Source organism: Pollachius pollachius (assembly GCF_949987615.1).
Source record: "Pollachius pollachius genome assembly, chromosome: 11".
In the NCBI taxonomy this organism is placed as follows: Eukaryota; Metazoa; Chordata; class Actinopteri; order Gadiformes; family Gadidae; genus Pollachius; species Pollachius pollachius.
In genome coordinates this window covers 5,290,037-5,310,933 of record NC_136944.1, presented here as the reverse complement: position 1 = coordinate 5,310,933, position 20,897 = coordinate 5,290,037, and the positions used below count along the sequence as shown (strand labels likewise).

General features: G+C 46.5%; 1 protein-coding gene across 1 annotated transcript in view; it reads right to left on the bottom strand.

Moving 5' to 3' along the window:
* grin2ca (glutamate receptor, ionotropic, N-methyl D-aspartate 2Ca) overlaps positions 1–19,935 on the bottom strand; it is a gene marked incomplete at both ends in the record, with an annotated part of 43,202 nt that extends 23,267 nt beyond the window's left edge. The window contains 3 exons of the mRNA XM_079747068.1: positions 6,351–6,465; positions 9,301–9,899; positions 19,453–19,935. Coding sequence (XP_079603194.1) covers positions 6,351–6,465; positions 9,301–9,899; positions 19,453–19,935 — 1,197 coding nt within the window. The remainder of the gene's footprint in view (positions 1–6,350; positions 6,466–9,300; positions 9,900–19,452) is intronic.
* Between the last annotated feature and the right edge of the window lie 962 nt (positions 19,936–20,897).

Sequence of the window (20,897 nt, the reverse complement as noted above, 5' to 3'; positions counted from 1 at the left end):
GAGAGGGGGGGGGGGGGGGGGGAGGGGGGGAGAGAGAGAGGGGGGGGGAAGAGGGGGTTAGAGAGAGAGAGAGAGGGGGGGGGGAGAGAGAGAGTGAGAGAGGGTTAGAGAGAGAGGGGGGGAGAGAGAGAGAGAGTGACTGAGAGAAAGAGAGGGAGAGAGAGAGAAAGAGCGAGAGTAAGTGAGAGAGAGAAAGAGAGAGAGAGAGAGAGTGTGTTTGAGTAAGTGAGAGAGAGAGAGAGAGAGAGAGAGTGTTCGTGTAAGTGAAAGAGAGAGAGAATTTGTTGAAGTTAGAGAGAGTCAGAAAGAGAGAGAGAGTGTCTTAGAGTAAGCAAGCGAGAAAGAGAGAGAGAGACCGTGCCCAGGGGTTAAATGCATGGTTCAAAGTAGATGTCCTCCTCTTTAATTCAGAGAAAGTTTTCTGGAGTCCTTGATGAGCACAACAAAGTGATTCCACAAACAAACAAATCACTCGAGTGCAGTCATCGCAGACTTGCTCTCATAACTGGGAAATGGCGATCCAGACAGATTACCATAAACACAGAACCCCCCGTGTTAATTAAAGCCGATTTCCACTTTGTCAAACAGGAATAGATAACTACAGTTCTCCCCAGGAATAACTTATCAACATTTGTGCAATGAGAATGGTAATGTTGTGCTGTGATTAGTGTTCACTGATCTGAGTTCCATAACATCGCCTAATTTCCTTTAACCTCACATGCACATTAAACCACAAGTGAGGTGCAAGATAAATTACCAAGGTTAATCACCAAGTCGGGACCAAATTAGGTGTTTTTAATTACAAGCAAACATTTATGTAACTTGCCAATGTGGCTTTCACACGGTAGTCTAAATGTTTATCTTGTTGGAGACCGTGCTGGCTGAGGGAGAAGGAGGCAAACTGAATGTTTGGTATTTTGCCCAAAGTGTGTTTGTTCCTTTAAACTAATCTCTACAAGCTAGGGGGTCTAACCTAGCTTAGCAGAACCTGTGGCCAGCAGGGCTTCACCGGCTTACAGTTTATCTGATACAAGATACATACAATTTAAAAGCTTGGGATCTGTGAGTATTTCCTCAGCAACTCCTTTTTAAGCTAAATGGGCAGCGGCTAGAGCAGTGTTTGAGGCCCAGCTTAAAGCACTGGGTTTGATGCCCTAAATGTCCAAAGTGTACGTATAGGCGTCCTTGTGCAATATGGAAAACCCCAATCTGCTCCTGAATGAACAGAAGTCGCTTTGGTTAAAAGCCAAATAGTTAGCAATGAGGGGTCTAACTTTTATTTAGTCCTGTCCTGCTTCACTGATGAAATGAGCATGGTTTTAACAGTCAGACAACCAGGGTTAGGGGTTCGAATCCCACCTATGCCAAGAATCTATTGATGCACTCACAGAAAATCCACAGAAAATCCCTTTCTCCCCCTCTCCATACAATATACGAATTGTTCTTCCTGGCAGATCATGAAATATTAACATCCTGCTCTCCTTCTTGAATGTCCTGGTCCAATCTCAGATAGAGTTTGTGATGTATCCGCTGTCTCGGCCAAAGATTTGATATGCCGTTTAGCAGTCAAGGCAGGGGTGATCTCCCTCCGGTGGGGCTCATTGCTCTCTGTCATGTATTGCCGCTACCTCTTCCTTCACCTCCAGGCTCCGGGTTTACCTTGACGTTTACATCAGGTTTCCCAACCGCGTTTCACAGACGACTGCCGCGGAAAAGCTCTGAATGACAGAAGGGTATCTTTAACTAATATATAAACAGGCTAGGGTGTCAGGTCTGTGATGCCTGCTGTGTATAGCATCACAACTTGAGGCCGCTAAAGAAAAGTATGTTCTCGAACTTGCAAAATGAAAACCCCTTGTACTACAAATGCAGGGTAGCATTTTGTCTTTCCAACTTCTCGGCAACCTCCATTGTGGAAAGCCATTGGAGTCGTATGGCATTTCATTTCCTATACTAGCTACACAGATATTAAAAAAACAAGAGAGGAACGTTTCATTCCTTAGCAACTTTATCCTCACTACCGAACAAAGTGTTATTTATGTTCTGCTTAGAGTTTCGGCTTGATACTCTAATTGCTGCCAGGATCGATTAGGCAGACATTTTTCTACAACACAAGCCCTATTTAACTAAGATAGATTGAACGAAGAAGATACAGTATGTCATTAGGGAGCAGGGAAAGGTTTGGCTTCAGACACAGGAGAGAGGTAAGCTGCGACCATTGTCAAAACCGCTCAAACCCAGAACGTGCTCCCTGCTGGAAGTCAAACACTCTTGTCACTTCAATATCCTTCCATCTCTTTGTATAACACACATAATTTCTTCTATAAACTTTGAGAAGTGAAGATAAATTTGAGTTCATTGTTCAAAGCCATGAGATGCTTAACTCCTAAATCTATTTAAATCCAGTACCACATTGTGTGTGCGTGTGTGTGTGTGTGTGTGTGTGTGTGTGTTTGTGTCCATGTGTGTGCACGTCATTTGTCTTGTATGCACACACGAGACACGAGACGTGTGTAGAGCCCTTCCCAGTAGCGATGTTAACGTGAATGTCCCCTTTTTCAAAACCAGGTTAGGAGGTAGGTACAAGAGTAGAAGATCAGACACACAACAGATGTGGTGGGATGGCTCTGAAGATGAACCAGCTTCCCTGTGTGCTCTCTGTCAGAACATGGATTCATGGAGGTGACTTTGACTGGATCAGTTGTGATGTTCCCAGTGCTGGGATTGAACAAATATTTTTGATGCTAACGTTCAATGGCAAGACGGGAAGGCTCAAAGAAAATAAAGTGACAAAACAAAAAGAAAATCTTCTTGTTGTATTAATGCGAAATGATTAATGATGTATGAAAAATATGAAAAAAAAAAATAATGTTCATTTTGAGCATAGATTGAGACTCATTGATTGTCAATGCAATTGTAATCTCGGATCCAGCAGCTCTAATATGTTACAACAAAACTGCTTGTCAGAAGTGATTGGCTACTATGTACAGCAAGCACCAACATGGCCAGTATGAGTACACTGTAAGAAAATGTCAAGTGTCAAACAACGCCTATTAAGCCACCAGAAGCTACATCCAACTACACCCTACAGCAAATGAGTTTTCTTCGGTCTAACATCTCAGTAACGAGAAGGAAAACCAGGCACTTTTTGGCTACCTGGGCAGCCTTCCCCAAGAGTTATATAACATATATAACATATAACATACAACCTAGGACTGATAGGTCCGAGACGAGACGTCAACTAACCCCGACGTGGTCGTCAGCCGACTGGTTCAGGGGAGAGGCAGTGCTGCGGGATGCTTTCCGCTCCCCGGCACACAACGCAGATGGTGCTCCCATGCAGATCAAAAACCTTCTTCTATTGGTCACTAGACCGTGATGTTGACGGTGAACCAAGCAATTCCTCATGCCTCTCATCCCTGACAGCCCAAACATATGGGACCCCGTACCGTCAGCCCATACAGAGTAGGCGGTCGGTGTCCTGAATAGAAACCACCCCTGGAAGAAAACAGCAACGATCGATAAGAAGTAATGTGTGACCGATACGCCAGAGGGTGTTTACCTCTGTTTGAAGTTTAACTCAGCATAATTTACTGAATCTGTGGAAGAGAGCTCGACATTCACAGGACAGACCCATCCCAAATACACTTGAATACAACTAGGATGTCCTTACAAGACCCAAACACACACCAGTTTGGGGTCCTCAGAAGAAAAAACACACAACAGTTTGGAGTCCTCACAAGACACAGACACACACCTGTTTGGAGTCCTCACAAGACCCTAACACTCACCAGTTTCGTGTCCTCACAAGACACAATTACACCAGTGCAGAGCCCTCACAAGACACAAACACACCGGTTTGGAGTGATCACAAGACATAAACATACACTTGTTTGTAATCCTCACAAAAAACAGGAACACATCAGTCTGAAGTCCTCACAGGGGAGTAACAGCACAGTGTATCCAACACAAGACATACAGCAATATTGTGTCCTCACAGCACATTCACAGCCGTTTAAAGTCCCCACATGATCAACACACACACACACGCACGCACACACACACGCACGCACACACGCACACACACACACACACACACAACATATAAACAAAGCAATCTCCAATTCTCACAAGGCACATGGGTGGACCTACACTGATGGATGGTGAATGTGTTCGATGTTTCACTCTGTCTGTCTTATTGCATTATTGTTGTTTAATGCCGACTGACTACGTGCTGCACATCTGCCCCCTCCGGAGCAAATAAACCTATTATCTTCTAACCACAGCATCTCTGCAGTCTACGCTCTTTGTGTGTGCACGTACGTGTGTCCGTGTGTGCGTGCGTGTGCATGTGTTTAGGTATGCGTGTGTGTGTTATTGTGTGTGTGCGTGTGTGTTTATTTGTGTGTGTACTGTATGCGTGTGTCTTTACGTGTGTGCGTGTGTGTGTGCATGGGTTTATGTGTGTGCGTGTGTGTTTATTTGTGTGTGTTTGTGTGTGTGTGTGTTTGTGTGTGTGTGCTCGTGTGTTTATTTGTGTGTGTACTGTATGTGTGTGTCTCTACGTGTGCGCGTGTGTGTGTGTGTTAATGTGTGTGTATGGGTTTATGTGTGTGCGTGTGTGTTTATTGTGTGTGTGTGTGTGTGTGTGTGTGTGTGTGTGTGTGTGTGTGTGTGTGTGCGTGTGTGTGTGTGTTTAAGTGTCGGTTTGTGTGCGTGAGTGGGTGGCTGGTGTGAAGACTTGGCTAGGAACCCATTTTCGTGAGATTTAGGGGTTATTGTCTGTTCAACATGCATCAGATCTCTCAGCGTTTTGCATTCCAGAGACTGCAGCCAATGACAGCACAGCTCTTAAATGACACTGTCATAGCAGAGTCATGGCGTGATCATGCATATGTGGCTAGACAGGCTTATTACCTCTTAAAATGACAACAGATAAAGTAAACCACGAAATTTCTGTCACAACAGGTTCTACATGTTGCTCTTTGACCGCTAAAGTATTGAATATTAAAATGGATGAATGGACCAAAATAAAGTTGATGCCAATCAACTGGAGGTGAATACGCTATAGCATCCTCTGTAGGAGAGTATTATTAATACGTTTCCACTAAGATTACATTGATATTTCTGGCTTACATTCCATTCTTGAGTCAACCTGACGATATAAGTATTGCAGAAGCAAAGTATCTCGATATTCACATGAATCGGTTTCTCCCACCAAATATGTTACACAAAGCCAGAAATCTAGAGGTTATCATGGATTCAGATTTACATTTTGACAGTCACATCAAATCAGTTACAAAATCTGCATATTATCACCTTAAAAATGTAGCAAGAGTTAGGGGGCTCATGTCCACCGAAGACTTACAAAAACTTGCACATGCCTTTATCACTAGTAAGCTTGATTACTGCAATGGTCTCCTTATAGGTCTCCGAAAACAAACTCTGAGGAAGCTTCAGCTTGTTCAGAATGCTGCTGCTAGAGTTCTAACAAAGACCAAAAAATTTGAACATATTACACCAATTCTTAAATTGTTACATTGGCTTCCTGTAGGTCAGAGAATTGATTTTAAAATCATGTTGCTAACCTATAAAGCCCTACATGGTTCAGGCCCAAAATATTTAACTGATATGCTTCCACTACATAAGCCTTCTAGAACACTAAGATCTTCTGAGACCAATCTGTTAATTATCCCCAGAGTAAACACGAAACATGGGAAAGCAGGATTTAGTTACTATGCAACAAATAGCTGGAATAAACTCCCTGAGGATTTAAGACTTGCCCCAACTCTGAGCACCTTTAAAACAAGACTGAAGACTGTTATGTTTGCTTTAGCTTTCTGCTAAATCTAAAAAGCTTTTTTAGCTTTTTTCTTTGCCTTTATTTTCTATTTTATTGCTAAAATGCCTTTTTAACTTTCTATTTTACTCATTTCTTTGCTTATGTTTTCTTTTACTTATCTATTTTTTTTTTATTGTATGACAATGTTTATATGTGAAGCACTTTGAGTCTGCCTTGTGTATGAAAAGTGCTATATAAATAAAGTTGCCTTGCCTTGCCTTGCCTACACATATTTGACTGCCCACTTTCCATTTAAATGCCCTGTATATATGAAAAGGCTGCTTACACATTCATAGCCACAAGCAAACTGCTACTAGGACTTTTACCTCTAATCAACCTCAGAATGCTCACTCTCTATGTGAGTCTCTCTCTCTCTCTCTCTCTCTCTCTCTCTCTCTCTCTCTCTCTCTCTCGCTTGCACTCTCTGACCACTTATTCTCTATGTGACTCTCTCTCTCTCTCTCTCTCTCTGAATGACTTGAGGAGTCAACAGCAGCGGTGGACTAACCTTGTCCCACTGCCTCTCTCTGTCCAGAGTGATGATGATCATGGAGGGGTTGACCAGGTATCCATCGCTGTTGAACGAGAAGTCGTTGTTCTCCCAGCTCACGCTCAGCATGTGTCTGAAATCAGAGAGAGAGAGAGAGAGAAACAACGAAAGGTTTTATATTTTGTCGTTCAGCTTTAATCCACACGGACGTGTAGGGGAGGCTGCAGATAAACACATTGTAAGATTAACATTGGAAAAGTAGCTCCAGGAATCCGAAATCAAGGTTAGTATAGATTGGTCTTTTGTTTGTTGTTGCTGTTATGGTAGCGCGAATAGTGACATAAGTGGTGGAACTGTTCAAGAAAGTTATTTCTAAATTGTCCAGAAATAGTCTACTTTATTTGCTTGCTAGCTGCCCGAACAACGCCAGCAAACCCTTAGATCGAGCCAGAGTGCCGAACCCCTCGGCGGTTGCTGGCTGTTGTTGGATGATGTTTCTTTGTGTTTGTGTTGGTAGTTTGTGTCTGAAGTTGCAACTTCAACATCATTTGGCGGTAATATCACAATTTGTTGTCTCCCTGCTGTATTGTATCGACCAACACAAAAGTGAAAAATCGTCTATTTGCAAAACAAATCTTTACTGTCCAAATAAATTCCAAGTGGAGCCTCTGATTTATGAGAAGAACAGTTTTTCAAAATGTAACCGGGAGGTTTTCGACTGGAAATCATTAGCATAATATACATGAAAAAGTGTTGTGAAAGATGAAATGCATTACATTTAACAGATGTCTTATTGAATACATTTGTTTGTGATAAATTATTTCACCCAGCCTCCCCTTGGACCAGAATAACTCCAGCCAGACGCTGCTCTGAAATGTATAGGCCACAAAAACGATTTCTGTGTGTGTGTGTGTGTGTGTGCGTGTGTTTGTGTGTGTGTGTGTGTATGTGTATGTGTGTGAGTATTGTGTAAGTGTGTTTGTGTGCATGCCTGTGTATGTGTGTGTTTGTATGTCACTGTGTGTGTGTTTGTGCATCCCTGTATGTGTGTGAGGTTGTGTGTGTATAAAGAAAAGCCCCCAGGGTGGGGGGGGGGGTTGATGTAGTCCAGTGGGTTCCTTTCAACCTTCCATCCGACAACCGCTAGAAAGAAAACAGAATTCATAACACTGCTGTAGTCTGTCGCCGCGTGATTCTCCCTATTCAGACATCACACACCTAACCCAATCAGGACTCAAGGTGCTAAACTGTTAAAACATTCTCTCTTGCTCACTCACACAGACACACACACATACACTCATACAGGCTCACACACACAAACACACACACACTCACTTACTCATTCATAACGGCTCACACACACACACACACACGCTCATACAGGTTCACACACACACACACACACACACACACACACACACTCTCAAACACACACACACACACACACACACACACACACACACACACTCACATACACACACCGACACACACACACACACTTTCTCTCTCACACACACACACACACACACACACACACACACTCTCTCACACAATCTCACACACACACTGGAGTGCTGACAGAAGAGCGTTGTCCCTGGTTGGGTGATGAACAGGCTTCTCTCAGAATAGACTGCTGTCTGTTAGCAGATGGCTCCTCACTGTTTAGCCTCTCAATGTCTCAGTCCTCACGGGGCTCTTGACTCATCGCTGCCTTACAAACCGTAGTGTACTGCAGTGCTGGTGTACGCACCAAGATCGATGGACTGGGATGGGCCAGAGAGGGACACAGCCGGGGACACACACGAGCCCTGATGTTAGCAACCACAAGTACTCATGTAAATCATTAAACCTCTTCTAACCAAAACCTCTGACCACAACCAATCTACTTAACCACAGCCAACCTAATTACCGCATTGAACCACATCCCACAAACATTGAATCATCGCTGAAAGAATGCCTCAAATTAACCTTTGGTAAAATAATGGCATTGTTTTATATGGGGAGGTTATGTTTTTAAGGGGTTACGGTGAGGTAAGAAATGTACCACTCATCACTTTACCAGTGCTTCATAGTTAAAGGGTGAGTGGTAAGATAATATAGGGTCAGGTGAGGGCTGGACCATTCATCTGAACAGAGGTTCATAGTTTTAAACCGTTAGTGTTAGGGTAGGAAAGTACACCTCGACTGAACAGGGGGTTATTGTCTTAAAGCGACAGTGTCAGGTTAGGACTGTACCACTCACCTGAAGAGCGTGTTGTTGTCTTAAAGGGTTAATATTAGGTTAACATAGGGTCTGGTTAGGACTGTACTCCTCACCTGACCAGGGTGTCGTTGTCTTAAAGCGACAGTGTCAGGTTAATGCTGCACCACTCACCTGAACAGGGTGTCATTGTCTTAAAGCGACAGTGTCAGGTTAATGCTGCACCACTCACCTGAACAGGGTGTCATAGTTTCAAAGGGTTAGTGTTAATAATATAGGGTCAGGTTGGGAATATACCCCTCACCTGAAGGGCGTGTCGTTGTCTTAAAGCGACAGTGTTTTGTTAGGACTGCACCCCTCACCTTAAGAGCGTGTTGTTGTGTTAAAGCGACAGTGTTTCGTTAGGACTGTACCCCTCACCTTAAGAGCGTGTTGTTGTGTTAAAGCGACAGTGTTACGTTAGGACTGTACCCCTCACCTGAAGGGCAGGTCATTGTCTTAAAGCGACAGTGTTTCGTTAGGACTGCAGCCCTCACCTGAAGGGCGTGTCGTTGTCTTAAAGCGACAGTGTTTTGTTAGGACTGCACCCCTCACCTTAAGAGCGTGTTGTTGTGTTAAAGCGACAGTGTTTCGTTAGGACTGTACCCCTCACCTTAAGAGCGTGTTGTTGTGTTAAAGCGACAGTGTTACGTTAGGACTGTACCCCTCACCTGAAGGGCAGGTCATTGTCTTAAAGCGACAGTGTTTCGTTAGGACTGCAGCCCTCACCTGAAGAGCGTGTCGTTGTTGCTCGGCTTCACGGGGCTCTGGCAGTCGCTGTGGCCCTCGGGCACGTAGCCGCGCTGCTTCTGGAAGCTCTGCGCGCCCTTCACCACGATGGCCACGCCGTCCCTCACCCTCTTCCTCAGGCTGGTCCGCCAGCGGTCCGTGATGATGCTGATCACCCCCACCGGGAAGCTCTCCGGGGGCATCACGTCCGGGTTGCCCACGGCGATGCTGGGCAGGATCCAGATGTAGCCGGGCCCCATGAGGCCGGCCTCGGCGGCCATGGTGAAGAGGTACTGGGCCTCGTCGTGGGAGCAGTACACCAGCAGCACCTGGGTGTCCACCTGCTGGAGGAGGCGGCGTGCACGCAGGTCGTTGGTGCCGTCGGCCGACATGTCGAAAGTCAGCACCTCCTGCAGGTCCCACAGGAAGTAGCTGGTGTCGGAGGAGGACTTGATGTAGTCCACGTAGGCCTCGTAGCCCGGGTACAGGCTGGTGACCACCACAAAGCTGTCCCAGTTGTACTCCTCCATCACCTTGAACATGCCGTTGATCTGCTGCTCGATGGACGAGCCCAGCTGCAGGAAGGTGGAGCCCTCGCCCTGGGTGGAGAGAGAGAGGGAGAGTCACATAGGGAACGGGTGGGCAGAGAGAGAGGGAGAGAGAGAGAGAGAGAGAGAGGGAGGGAGAGGGAGGGAGAGAGAGAGAGGGAGAGAGAGAGAGAGAGAGAGAGAGAGAGTCACATAGGGAACGGGTGGGCAGAGAGAGAGAGAGAGAGAGAGGGAGAGAGAGAGAGAGAGAGAGAGAGAGAGAGAGAGAGAGAGAGAGAGAGGGAGAGGAGAGAGAGTCACATAGGGAACGGGTGGGCAGAGAGAGAGAGAGAGAGGGAGAGAGAGAGAGAGAGAGGGAGAGAGAGAGAGGGGGAGAGCGAGAGAGAGAGGGAGAGAGTCACATAGGGAACGAGAGAGAAAGAGATAGGGAGAGGGAGAGAGAGCCGTTACGATAAAGAGATAGGGAGAGCTACACATAGATAATCAGTAGTCAGAAAGAGAGAGAAAGAGAGAGGAATGATGGCGGTGTTCTCGCTCGGCCAGCCCGCCGCCATCAGTTCACCCCATTTAACGAGCGTGATCTTAAACGAGGGCTGATTAATTAGTTAATTTACGACCAGTCTGGGCCCTTCTGTGTCGCGGGTGGGGTGGTGGAGGTTGGGGCTGGGATGCAGGAGTATATTTCAGTTCGTATTCCGTTTTCCCCAAAGTAGCAGGCCTTCTGGTCTACCTTTAACGTCAGACGGAAGCAGTAAACAGGAGGTCCCGTCATTGGAGACGAGAGACGGATTCCACTACTGAGCCAGACGTTACAAGACTTGGGCTAGGTGGAGTAATAATAGCTGGGGCTGGGACTCAACAGACCGGGAGGAGAGGTGATGGAGGAGATGATTGAGAAGATGATGGAGGTGGTGATGGAGTAGAATGGGGGGGGCGGGGGGGTTGGTGATCAAGGAGAGGACGGGGATGGTGATCGAGGAGAGGGTGGAGGTGGTGATTGTGGTGGTGATGGGGCTGGTGATGGAGGTTCTGACCGAGGTGGTGATGGAGGTGGTGAAGCGGTTAGTAGAAGATGTGATGACAGCCAGCGAGTTGTCTTGTGATTCACTCTGGCAAGATATGCAGCCCCATTCATCACGAGTCTCCCTCGCCCTCTCTCTCTCTCGCTCATTTATTCTTTCACTGTCTCTACCTCTCTCTCTCATGCCCATGTTATGCCCCTCTCTCTGCCTCATCGGCTGGTATCGCTCTCTTCTATTTTATTCTTTCACCAGCTCTACCGCTCTCCCTCCCTCTCCCTCTCTCTCTCTCTCTCTCTCTCTCTCTCTCTCTCTCTCTCTCTCTCTCTCTCTCTCTCTCTCTCTCTCTCTCTGCCAGCGCTGGCTGTCTGCCATACTTCTGCCTTGGGGGGTTGACTGGGCGATCAACATGGCCAGTGCTCTGTCTTGTCTCTCTGTCTTTTCTCCAAACTGTGACCTTGAAGAGAAGCAAGGATCCCTGGACAGGAAGTCTATATCTGTGATACTACAGTATAAACGTCTGCATCTTCATGCTAATCGAGACTATCCAGATGAATCCGAATGCAGCTTGGTCCCAACACACACCTTTCTCCCTCACTAAACTGACGTAATAAAGCTAATTTGCATTCATTTGCATATGTCAGCTAAAACCTGAACCTAAACTAATCTTTAAAACACACAGATCTCCAACATCATAATATTCTGCAGTCTCAAAAATGGATTTAAAGACATTGAAAGCTTCAGGTTTTTATGCATTCATCCTTTTATCAAATCAAGGCCAGAAACAGACATCAACACATTGTATTCATGACATTGATCTTTGTCAGTTTGTTACCATATTTATGAAAAGAAAAACTTAATAATAATTTAAAAAATTCAACTGCAAGAAAACTTAAAAAGGAACATATTAAATTAAGCCCTTCAATAATCTGCTCTTTTAAAGTCCTAAAGTATAACTTAAAAAGCACATGATCATCAATATTTTTTCATGAGAATGTTGGTTGCATTTACCTTACATCTCCTAGAGTAACAGGGGTCTCTACCCTCCATACGTCTACCCCCTGAACAGCCACGATATGCAGGCCGGTCACGGAGCACCCTGGGGTGATATTGGTTGTGTGTATGTACGTGTGGATCCACTCGTTTTCTGTCTGTCTGTCTCTCTCTGTCTCTCTCTCTCTCTCTCTCTCTCTCTCTCTCTCTCTCTCTCTCTCTCTCTCTCTCTCTCTCTCTCTCTCTATCTTGGCCAGTTGGTCACACTATTTCCTTTTTTCGAAAGGTTTAGCCCACGCTGCTACTGATTGTGTTAGCTGCAACCGAGTGCATGGTGTATGTGTGTTAGTTTGTTTGTGTGACTGTGAGTGTGTGTGTGTGTGTGTGTGTGTGTGTGTGTGTTAGTGTCTCAGTGTGTGGGATGTGTGTGCATGCATATGTATGTGGAGTGTATGTGTGAGTGTTGTGTGTGTGTGTGTGTGTGTGTGTGTGTGTGTGTGTGTGTGTGTGTGTGTGTCTTTGTGTCTTTCTGTGTGGGATGTGTGTGCATGCATATGTAGGTAGATTGTGTGTGTGCGTTTGTGGAGGGATGTGTGTTCATTTATATGTATGTGGAGTGTGTGTGTGTGTGTGTGTGTGTGTTTGTGTGTGTGTGTGTGTTTGAGGGGGATGTGCCTGCATGAATAGGTATGTGTTTTTGTGTGTGTATGTTTGTGTGTTTGCCTGGTGTGTGTGTATGTGTGTGTGCAGGATGTTTATAGGATGTGTCTGCATGCATATTAATGTGGAGTGTGTGTGTGCGTGTGTGAGGGATGTGTATGCATGCATATGTATGTGCAGAGTGTGTGTGTGTGTGTGTGTGTGTGTGTGTATGCATGCATGCGGTGCATATGTGTTTGAGAGCGCCAGAATTAGCAAGCACATGCATTTGTCTTCGCCTGTGTCTGCCACCACGAGTGAGATTAAACCCATCGTACAGTATTTACACCCATATCCATAATCATTACATACACATGGACATGCTGAAGCATACAGATATAAAGGCCTGTCGCGTGTCAACACGTGTTAAAACACACATCGAGAGCATTTGTTTTCCACATCTCTGAAACAAAGCCGCAACACCCCTCAGCCAACAGCTCCGTCCCCCACAGCCCTCTGCTCTCGCTCTTTTAAACCCTTGTTCAGTCAGCCTGTCCCCCGACGACCGAAAGCAGGGCTCACACTGAGCCTGGGGGCTGTGGGAGGAGGGGGCTGGAGGGACTGGGGGGAGAGGGGGGTTGGCAGTGTTGGCCCGGATCCTAGATTCTGAACCGGTCTGTTCCCGGACGGCTGAGAGTACTGTCCAAACATCACAGCCCTTCCAATGAACACACTGTCGCCTGCAATCAAGCGGGCCGCGCGACGCAACAGTCACCAAACGACGGAGGTTTACTCAGCGGCTGCAACCTCTGATCGCCTTTGGAAATATGGAGTCATTTAGCAGATGGTTTAGTCACAGTACAGTGGATTTAGATAAAGGTCCCTCAGCGGTTCTGAGATTGCTCCAGGAGGCCTAATGGGTTGGACTGGGGGCTTTGAAACCTGTACCTTTCTTCTGTGAGTTGAACGCCCCTTGCACTACACTGCCAAGGTCCCCCCCGATAAAAGGGCTGCATTTATACAGCGCTTCTCTAACCAGTGGCCACTCAAAGCACTTTACAATATTGGCCAACATTCACCCATTCATGCACACATTCGCAGACCGACAGCGATGTTAACCACGCAAGGCGACAGCCAGGTCATCAGGAGCAGTCAGGGTGAGGTATTTTGCTCAGCGACAACTCAAACCAGGGATCGAACTAGCAACCTCACGGTTAACAGCCAACCCCCTCTACCTTCTTAGCCACATGTTAGAAATGTCGTAGTAAAGGGTCAGGGCTAGTGATTACTCATCCAATCGGAAGAGGAGGGGTTTCTACCGAACAAGATACCTCGTCCAATCAGAGGCCGAGGGTTCTTACACATTGCTCTGCTGGGTGAGTAACAGACGATAGAGGATTATATCCACCCACAGATTAGAGTCTTAATGCAGAGATCAAGATCAGGGTCGGGTATCATGTCCGGAGGAACATGTTTGTTTGCCAAAACAAACACTTTAGATAGCACCGCAGGATGGTCTTTAGTGGGTCGGGAGTTTGACTCCTGGTCGGGGATTGTGGTTTGAACCCGTATGTTCACTAAAGGGATCCTGAGATGCCTGAAGCCCTGTCTGCTCATTTATGACCGGTATCTGAATTCACTGGAAGTGTCTGCTAGATGGTATCAGTAGAGAAGTGGTAAAATAAGTGTTTATTTAAATGAGTTGTCATGTCTGGTATTTTTATAGGAAGTAAAACACGAAGCACCGGGGACCTTCAGTTGGTGATACTATCGATGTGTTTCAAGACAATTTCATATTATAAATAATATATATGAATACGCAGATAAGTAAGCAAGAAAATACAACTGCTCTGTAGGACAGAATCTGAGTCAATTATTCTTTGTAACACTTTCCCTTTCTCCCTCTTTCCCTCTCTCCCTCTCTCCCTCTCCCCTCTCTCCCTCTCTCCTTCTTTTCCTCTCTCCCTCTCTCCCTCTCTCCCTCTCTCTCTCTTTCCATCTCGGCCTCTCTCACATCCTTTCCATCTCATTCTGTCCTCCCTTCTTACTCTCGCTTCCTATTTCTCCATCCCCTCTCTCACGCTCTGTCTCTCTCTCTCTCTCTCTCTCTCTCTTTTTCTCCCCACACTCCTTCTATATCCCTATCCCTCTCTCCCTCTCTCTCTCTCTTCCACACACCTTCTATATCCCTCTCTCTCTCTCTCTCTCTCTCTCTCTCTCTCTCTCTCTCTCTCTCTCTCTCTCTCTCACTCTCTCTCTCTCTCTCTCTCTCTCCCTCCCTCTCCGTCTCCCTCTCCGTCTCCCTCTCCGTCTCCCTCTCCGTAGCATATGTCTGCCGTTGGCGCCCAGTGTGGTGCTAGATGCCGGTGCCTGTGTCCACCGTCCGTGTCCTCATTGGCTGACGTCACGGCGAGCAGTGCTCACAAGCAAGGAACAGACGCTTCAACACCCCCCCCCCCCCCCACCACACGCTGACGTTTCTATGACGATGGTGTGGAGTTATAAAAGCTTCGCTGCAGTGTTGTGGCAAACTGAGATGTGACGTGAACGAGAGAGGCATCGTAGAGGAAGAGTGGGTAGGGGGTGGTTGTTAGTTTGATGCCGGTAACTTCCTGGTTGAGGCTTGGGGGAGGTGTTCTTGAGCAAGGCACCTAAACTTCAGGGCATGTCATGTATTGGTTAGAGAGGACATTTTGCTAATAGTCAAACATATGAACTTATAAACAAACCTACACACAAACGCTTGATTGAGGATATCTTCCCTCTTAGCCGTACTGTAGGTTAGTGAACTTTCACCACAGTAGAACAGTCACACTGTTGGGGGTGGTTGTTAGTTTGATGCCGGTATGGTAGTTTAGCAGTTAGAGTGATGGACTCCTAGTAATAATGGTTAATAAGGCTTCAGCTTAAAAGTAGTCTCAGGTGACTCCAGCCTCACCTGTAGGAATCCTTGAACATCAAAGCCTTGCTCCTTAATGACGTCTGAGTTCCTTTAAGGTAGCTTTGGAAATGCTTAATGAGTCCATAAATATCCCGCTCCCGATGGAAAGGCTAGGGAGGGGAGGCGATATAAATTAATTTAAGCAGAGGCCTCCATGTTGACTCTCACCCTGGAAGATGGTTCTTTCGTCCCGTTTATTCACTAGTGATTAACTGTCTGTACACTTTTGTTCGGAGGGGAATTGACTTGACCCCTTTTTCCATATTTGGCTCCGGTTAATGCGCTGGAATGCGTGCTTGAGATTTCCATTCCCGTGGTCAGGACAGGCAGTTCTGCTCTGTATCTGGGTCTCATCCCTCTCTCTGAACTCAAGGGGGATTCAAATGGAAAGGCTAGTCTGTTTTAGGAGGAGATGAAAAGAGGGAGAGGGAGAGGGTGGGAGAGAGAGAGAGAGAGAGAGAGAGAGAGAGACAGACAGACAGACAGACAGACAGACAGACAGACAGACAGACATACAGACAGATAGAGATAGTGGGGAGCGAGAGAGAGAGAGAGAGAGAGAGAGAGAGAGAGAGAGAGAGAGAGAGAGACAGACAGACAGACAGACATACAGACAGATAGAGATAGTGGGGGGAGAGAGAGAGAGAGAGAGAGAGAGAGAGAGAGAGAGAGAGAGAGATAAACACTGAAAGAAAGCAGACATGTTCGTAACCCTGGGCTCACCAGGCCTGGCCTATCGGGTTTATTCCGGTACATCGGATGCCATGCCCCACAGACACGACCTTGAAGTACCTTTACCTGTCTGAAATGTCAGTTGAAATAATAACAAATGAATCATGCTAGCTTAAGCGTTAGCCCCCCAAAGACACAATGACCGGGCTGCTCTCGGAAGAGTTACCTGCGAAATCTGTTGGGTTTTTTGGACTACACATTGTATGTACAGGTCCCTTTAATGTAGGATATTTCCCTTTTTGGTTAAATTAAATCAGTGTTGAGTCTTTTTGAGTCAACTGTCAGGGTTTTGCTAGTATGCTCGGCGAAGAGACGGCTTACAATTTAAGTCGTAAGTCTGCCTCAAACTCCTGAAATCAAATCCTGATATAAATGCTCATGAACATTCATTTTATTGAGTGGCTGTTTTGATTGCTGCCATCATGTCCTGTTATTTTTAGTCAATATTCCAAACGTTGGGGTTTGGGTTGGAGTCCCACCTTATAGTTATTGGCCTCTGGACGTTCGCCTTGATAATAGGGACCTGATTTGGGTGTGTGTCCGGTCGATGTTTGTATCAGCTGTTTGGTCTGAGAATGGAAATGCTTAGTAAAGTAAAATCTTTACATTTGAGCTGTTAAGCATTCCGACCGCATGCTCTGACAAGGGTAACAGTTATCAATCGATCTGCTGTCGCGCCCGCTCTACTGATTCCCGAGGGGAGCCATTGATCCATGATCGATTGACGATATTAAAACAGTTTTAGTTGCATTCCCGGCAGAACTCATTGAAGGGCTGTCTGGATCACATTGGCTTTTCCAGACGACCCGACACGTTGGGATTTATATGACGAATTCAGAAAACATCGGCTTTAAAAAGGCCCATTTTTCCAAAACAGGTCTGAGGCTATTCTGCAGATTATTTAGTTGTGTTGTGGAAACTTGTAGTCACATGCTTTTGTTCTTTTGATTTGTTTTGATTGTTCCGATCTATAAAATGCTCTCGAAAAAGGATAATAGACTTATGAACTTATAAAGGTAGAGCGGCTTGGCTGGTAACCGGAAGGTATCTAGTTCGATCCCCGGCTCCTCCTAGCTGAGTGTCGAGGTGTCCCTGAGCGAGACGCCCCACCCTGACTTCTCCTGACGAGCTGAAGGTCGCCTTGCTTGGTGGACACCGCCGTCGGTGTGTGAACGTTTGCATGTGAGGCAATATTGTCAAGCGCGTGTTGTCAGTGGCTACTGGTTAGAAAAGTGCTATAGAAATGCAGTCCATTTATCATAAGATAATACTTTTTAAATCTAAGATGTGGGATACAAGATACAGTCAAGGTTTTCCACATACTTCCATGTTACATATCATCATTCTTTTGACACTTTTATCCACAGTGATTTTTTGTTGCTAGCTATGGGAAGCCAACAGGGTTTACTGAGGACAACTGAGCAGAACACATTTCAGTTGCGAGTCACACACACACTGATAACTGAATAACCACTGGAACCAATCCTGTCCCCGTTTAACTTTCTGAATTTCTCAAAACTCTAACCGACGGAACTTCGGTTGATATATGCTGCGGGACATTACATAATTACGTCGTAATGGGTGAGTCAACATCGTTCCATGGATCAGAGAGGAATAGTTTGGACAGCCCTAGGTTCTCCGCTGCCACCACGGGCCACTGCAGTCTATTCTCTAAATGATGTCGTTCATAAATAATTCAAACCTACAATCTGCCCTGTCTGCACTATCACCCAAATTAAAACAACGACAATGTCTCCATTGTCGTTTTTTTAATTTTCAGTGACAGCGCAGACATCAATTCATAAAATATGGATCACACGTCAAAAACATGGTTCATAATTTGTATCCTCATTCATTTTTAATCGTAACTCGCTTCTAGGAGGTTGGGGAGACTAGTGTTGAACTGATTATTTAAAGGATCATGGTTTTACAGATCGCAGTTATTGACGAGTTGAAAGTCGCTCTGGGGCTGATTGGGTTCGAGGGCTGGGTTATTTATAATCTGCGGACCCGCTGTGAACGGTGGGAGTCATGGCGACATATGTGTTGGACGACCGTCTGCCCAGCGGGAAGGGGGGGGGATTAGAGCCATGACTACTCATCTGAATGAGGTTTATTCCCAAACATGAATGACATACTGATATCAAATTACTGTCTACTATTCTAATATATACAAAGCGGTTTAACATTTTTCCAGTTTTCTTTTTTTAAAATAATAGTAATTAACTTATGTCATCAGTTCTAAATATGAAGGCGCATTTTTTACTTTTTTAAAGCAATTAAAAAAGAAAACATCATTATTTATTGTCGTTATTGAACAGGTTGGGGTTCAGTGTCTTGCTCAAGCATACCCACAGTTAGGACTTGGGACATAGGGCTGCGAGACAAACCAGAGGAGGCAAAGAAAAAAGGTTAAAAAAAACAGCTGATCTTCCTAACTTGTTTTCAGCACCATGGACAGTTACTTTTCCTCGCGCTTGTTCGCCACTGTACAAAATCATGAAATAAGAACGACCTACTCTGAACATTGTTATTCTCCCACCTGTAGAATTCCTAATAAGGGATTTTACTCAGAGGGCATGATCTCAGCGATCACAACAACAAAATGCAAAATTGAGTGAATGAATTACGGAGACGGCGATATAAGCGCTTTACTCATCCTGCTTCAAAATGTGTGTGACAAGCGTTAACACCTGACAAGGGACATCAGGAGGCCTTTGAGTGGATGTAACCGCCTTCACCTCGGGTGGTGTTGAAACAGGTTTGGTGTAAAGGGCTCTCTGGGCCTCTTGTAGGGTTTAACAAGGAGCCAGCGTCCTCTCTGGGAAGATACAAGTTGGCTCTGTGTTTTTGTTTTATATACACACACACAATGTGTTTCCACTGTTTCCACTGCTGAGCTATAGCAGGTGTCTGTGTTTGTCATGAATGATACACAATGTGTCCTGCTAAATTGACCCATGCCACAGCACTTGACAAAATAAAGAAATGTGTTGGTTGCTTTTCTTGGGAGTCCCGGTTACGATATGAATAGCCTTGCACTAGATAATCAGTGCAATGAAATTAAGCATTGGCTCTGTATGTGTGTGTGTGTGTGTGTGTGTTCATTTCAGCTTTGTGTACAGCTAAGCAACTTTTTGTGTCCACAAAAAATTGCATATTTCTCAATTTGCACGTGTGTGTTATAGTGATGTGTGTATGCGTCTGTGGGCTTCCCATACATGAGAGCCCCTCACAGCCCCCCCAGATCCCCCCCAGATCCCCCCTCCCTCACACCGACCTTATAGGGCAGCACGACGGCGGAGCCCCCGCTGATGCCCACGATGGGCACGGCGGTCTGCGTGGAGATGAAGTCCAGGATCTGGGCCACGGCCTCCGAGCCCACGTTGTCCTCGAACACCACGCCATGCACGCGGTTGGCCGTGAGCGTGTCGCAAATGCGCGTGAGCAGCGCCCGGGGGTTGGTGTTGTTCACCAGCACCGTGATGGGGTTCACCTCCAGCGGCAGGTCCAGGAAGTTCTCGCGGCTCAGCCTGCCCTTGATCTCCTGCTGGTAGGCCGAGCCGCTGAACACCACCGCCACGTTCACCGCCGGCGTGGGCACGCCGAAGGGCCGGGCGCGGCAGCAGGGGGCGCCGGCGAGCAGCAGGAGGAGCAGGAGGGGGAGGAGTCGTAGCGGGGGATGGCTTGATGGCGGCGGCGGCGGCGGCGGCGGCGGCGGCCACCACAGGGAATCGCTCAGGGGTCCTGGACGAACGCCCATCTCAGTCGCCTACTGCCTGGCAGGGGAGGAGGGGGGAGAGAGGGGGAGGAATGGGGGAGGAAGGGGGAGAGAGGGGTAAATGGACTGCATTTATAGAGTTCTTCTCTAGCCAGGGGCCACTCAAAGCTCTTCAAAATGTTGCCTAACATTCAACCATTCATGCGCACATTCACACACCGACTGCAGAGTCAACCATGCAAGGCGACAGCCAGCTCGTCGGGAGCAGTCAGGGTGAGGCGTCTCGCTCAGGGACACCACGACGCTCGCAGGGAGTGGAGCCGGGGATCGAACTAGCAATCTTCCAGCCAACCTGCTCTACCCCCTGAGCCACATGCCACCCCATGGGGTGAAGAAGGGGGAGAGATGAGTATATAATGGGCAGAGAGGGGAAAGGGGGAGTTTATTTTCATTATCCCTTAGAGAAAATATTTTTTCAGCAGAAACACACAGTTTACACCCAACAAATGTACACAGATAACAAGCCGGTCATGAAAAAGTAACAACATCGTTAAAACCCCACAATATTAAACAAGCGCCATACAACACAGTAGAGCCAACTGGCTAGCCAAGTGAACCGTCTGCCCTCTTTGTGAGAGACTTGTGAGTCGGTTTCTTGAAAGACGAATGTTCGCTCACTTTTGGACCTAAGAGTAACGGGCTGTAGTGTACAACAATCCATAGCGTGTGCTGATACAAATTGGCTAACAAGCTACACAAACCAGCCTGTTTGTTTGTGGTCGGTTTGCAGTGTTGTGAGCCACTCTCCGGCCTCTCTCTCTTCATTCCTGTGTCTGGCAGAGCTTTCGACTCCATAATACGCACTAATCCCGACCTCTCTCGCCAACTCCAACCAGCCTCTTTGTGTGTTGTTCAATTTATTATGAAGCATGAACTCTGCGGCCTGCCCCCGCTGGACCTAAAAGTATGTGGCTGTGTCTGGGAGAGAGTGTTGGAGCCTACAA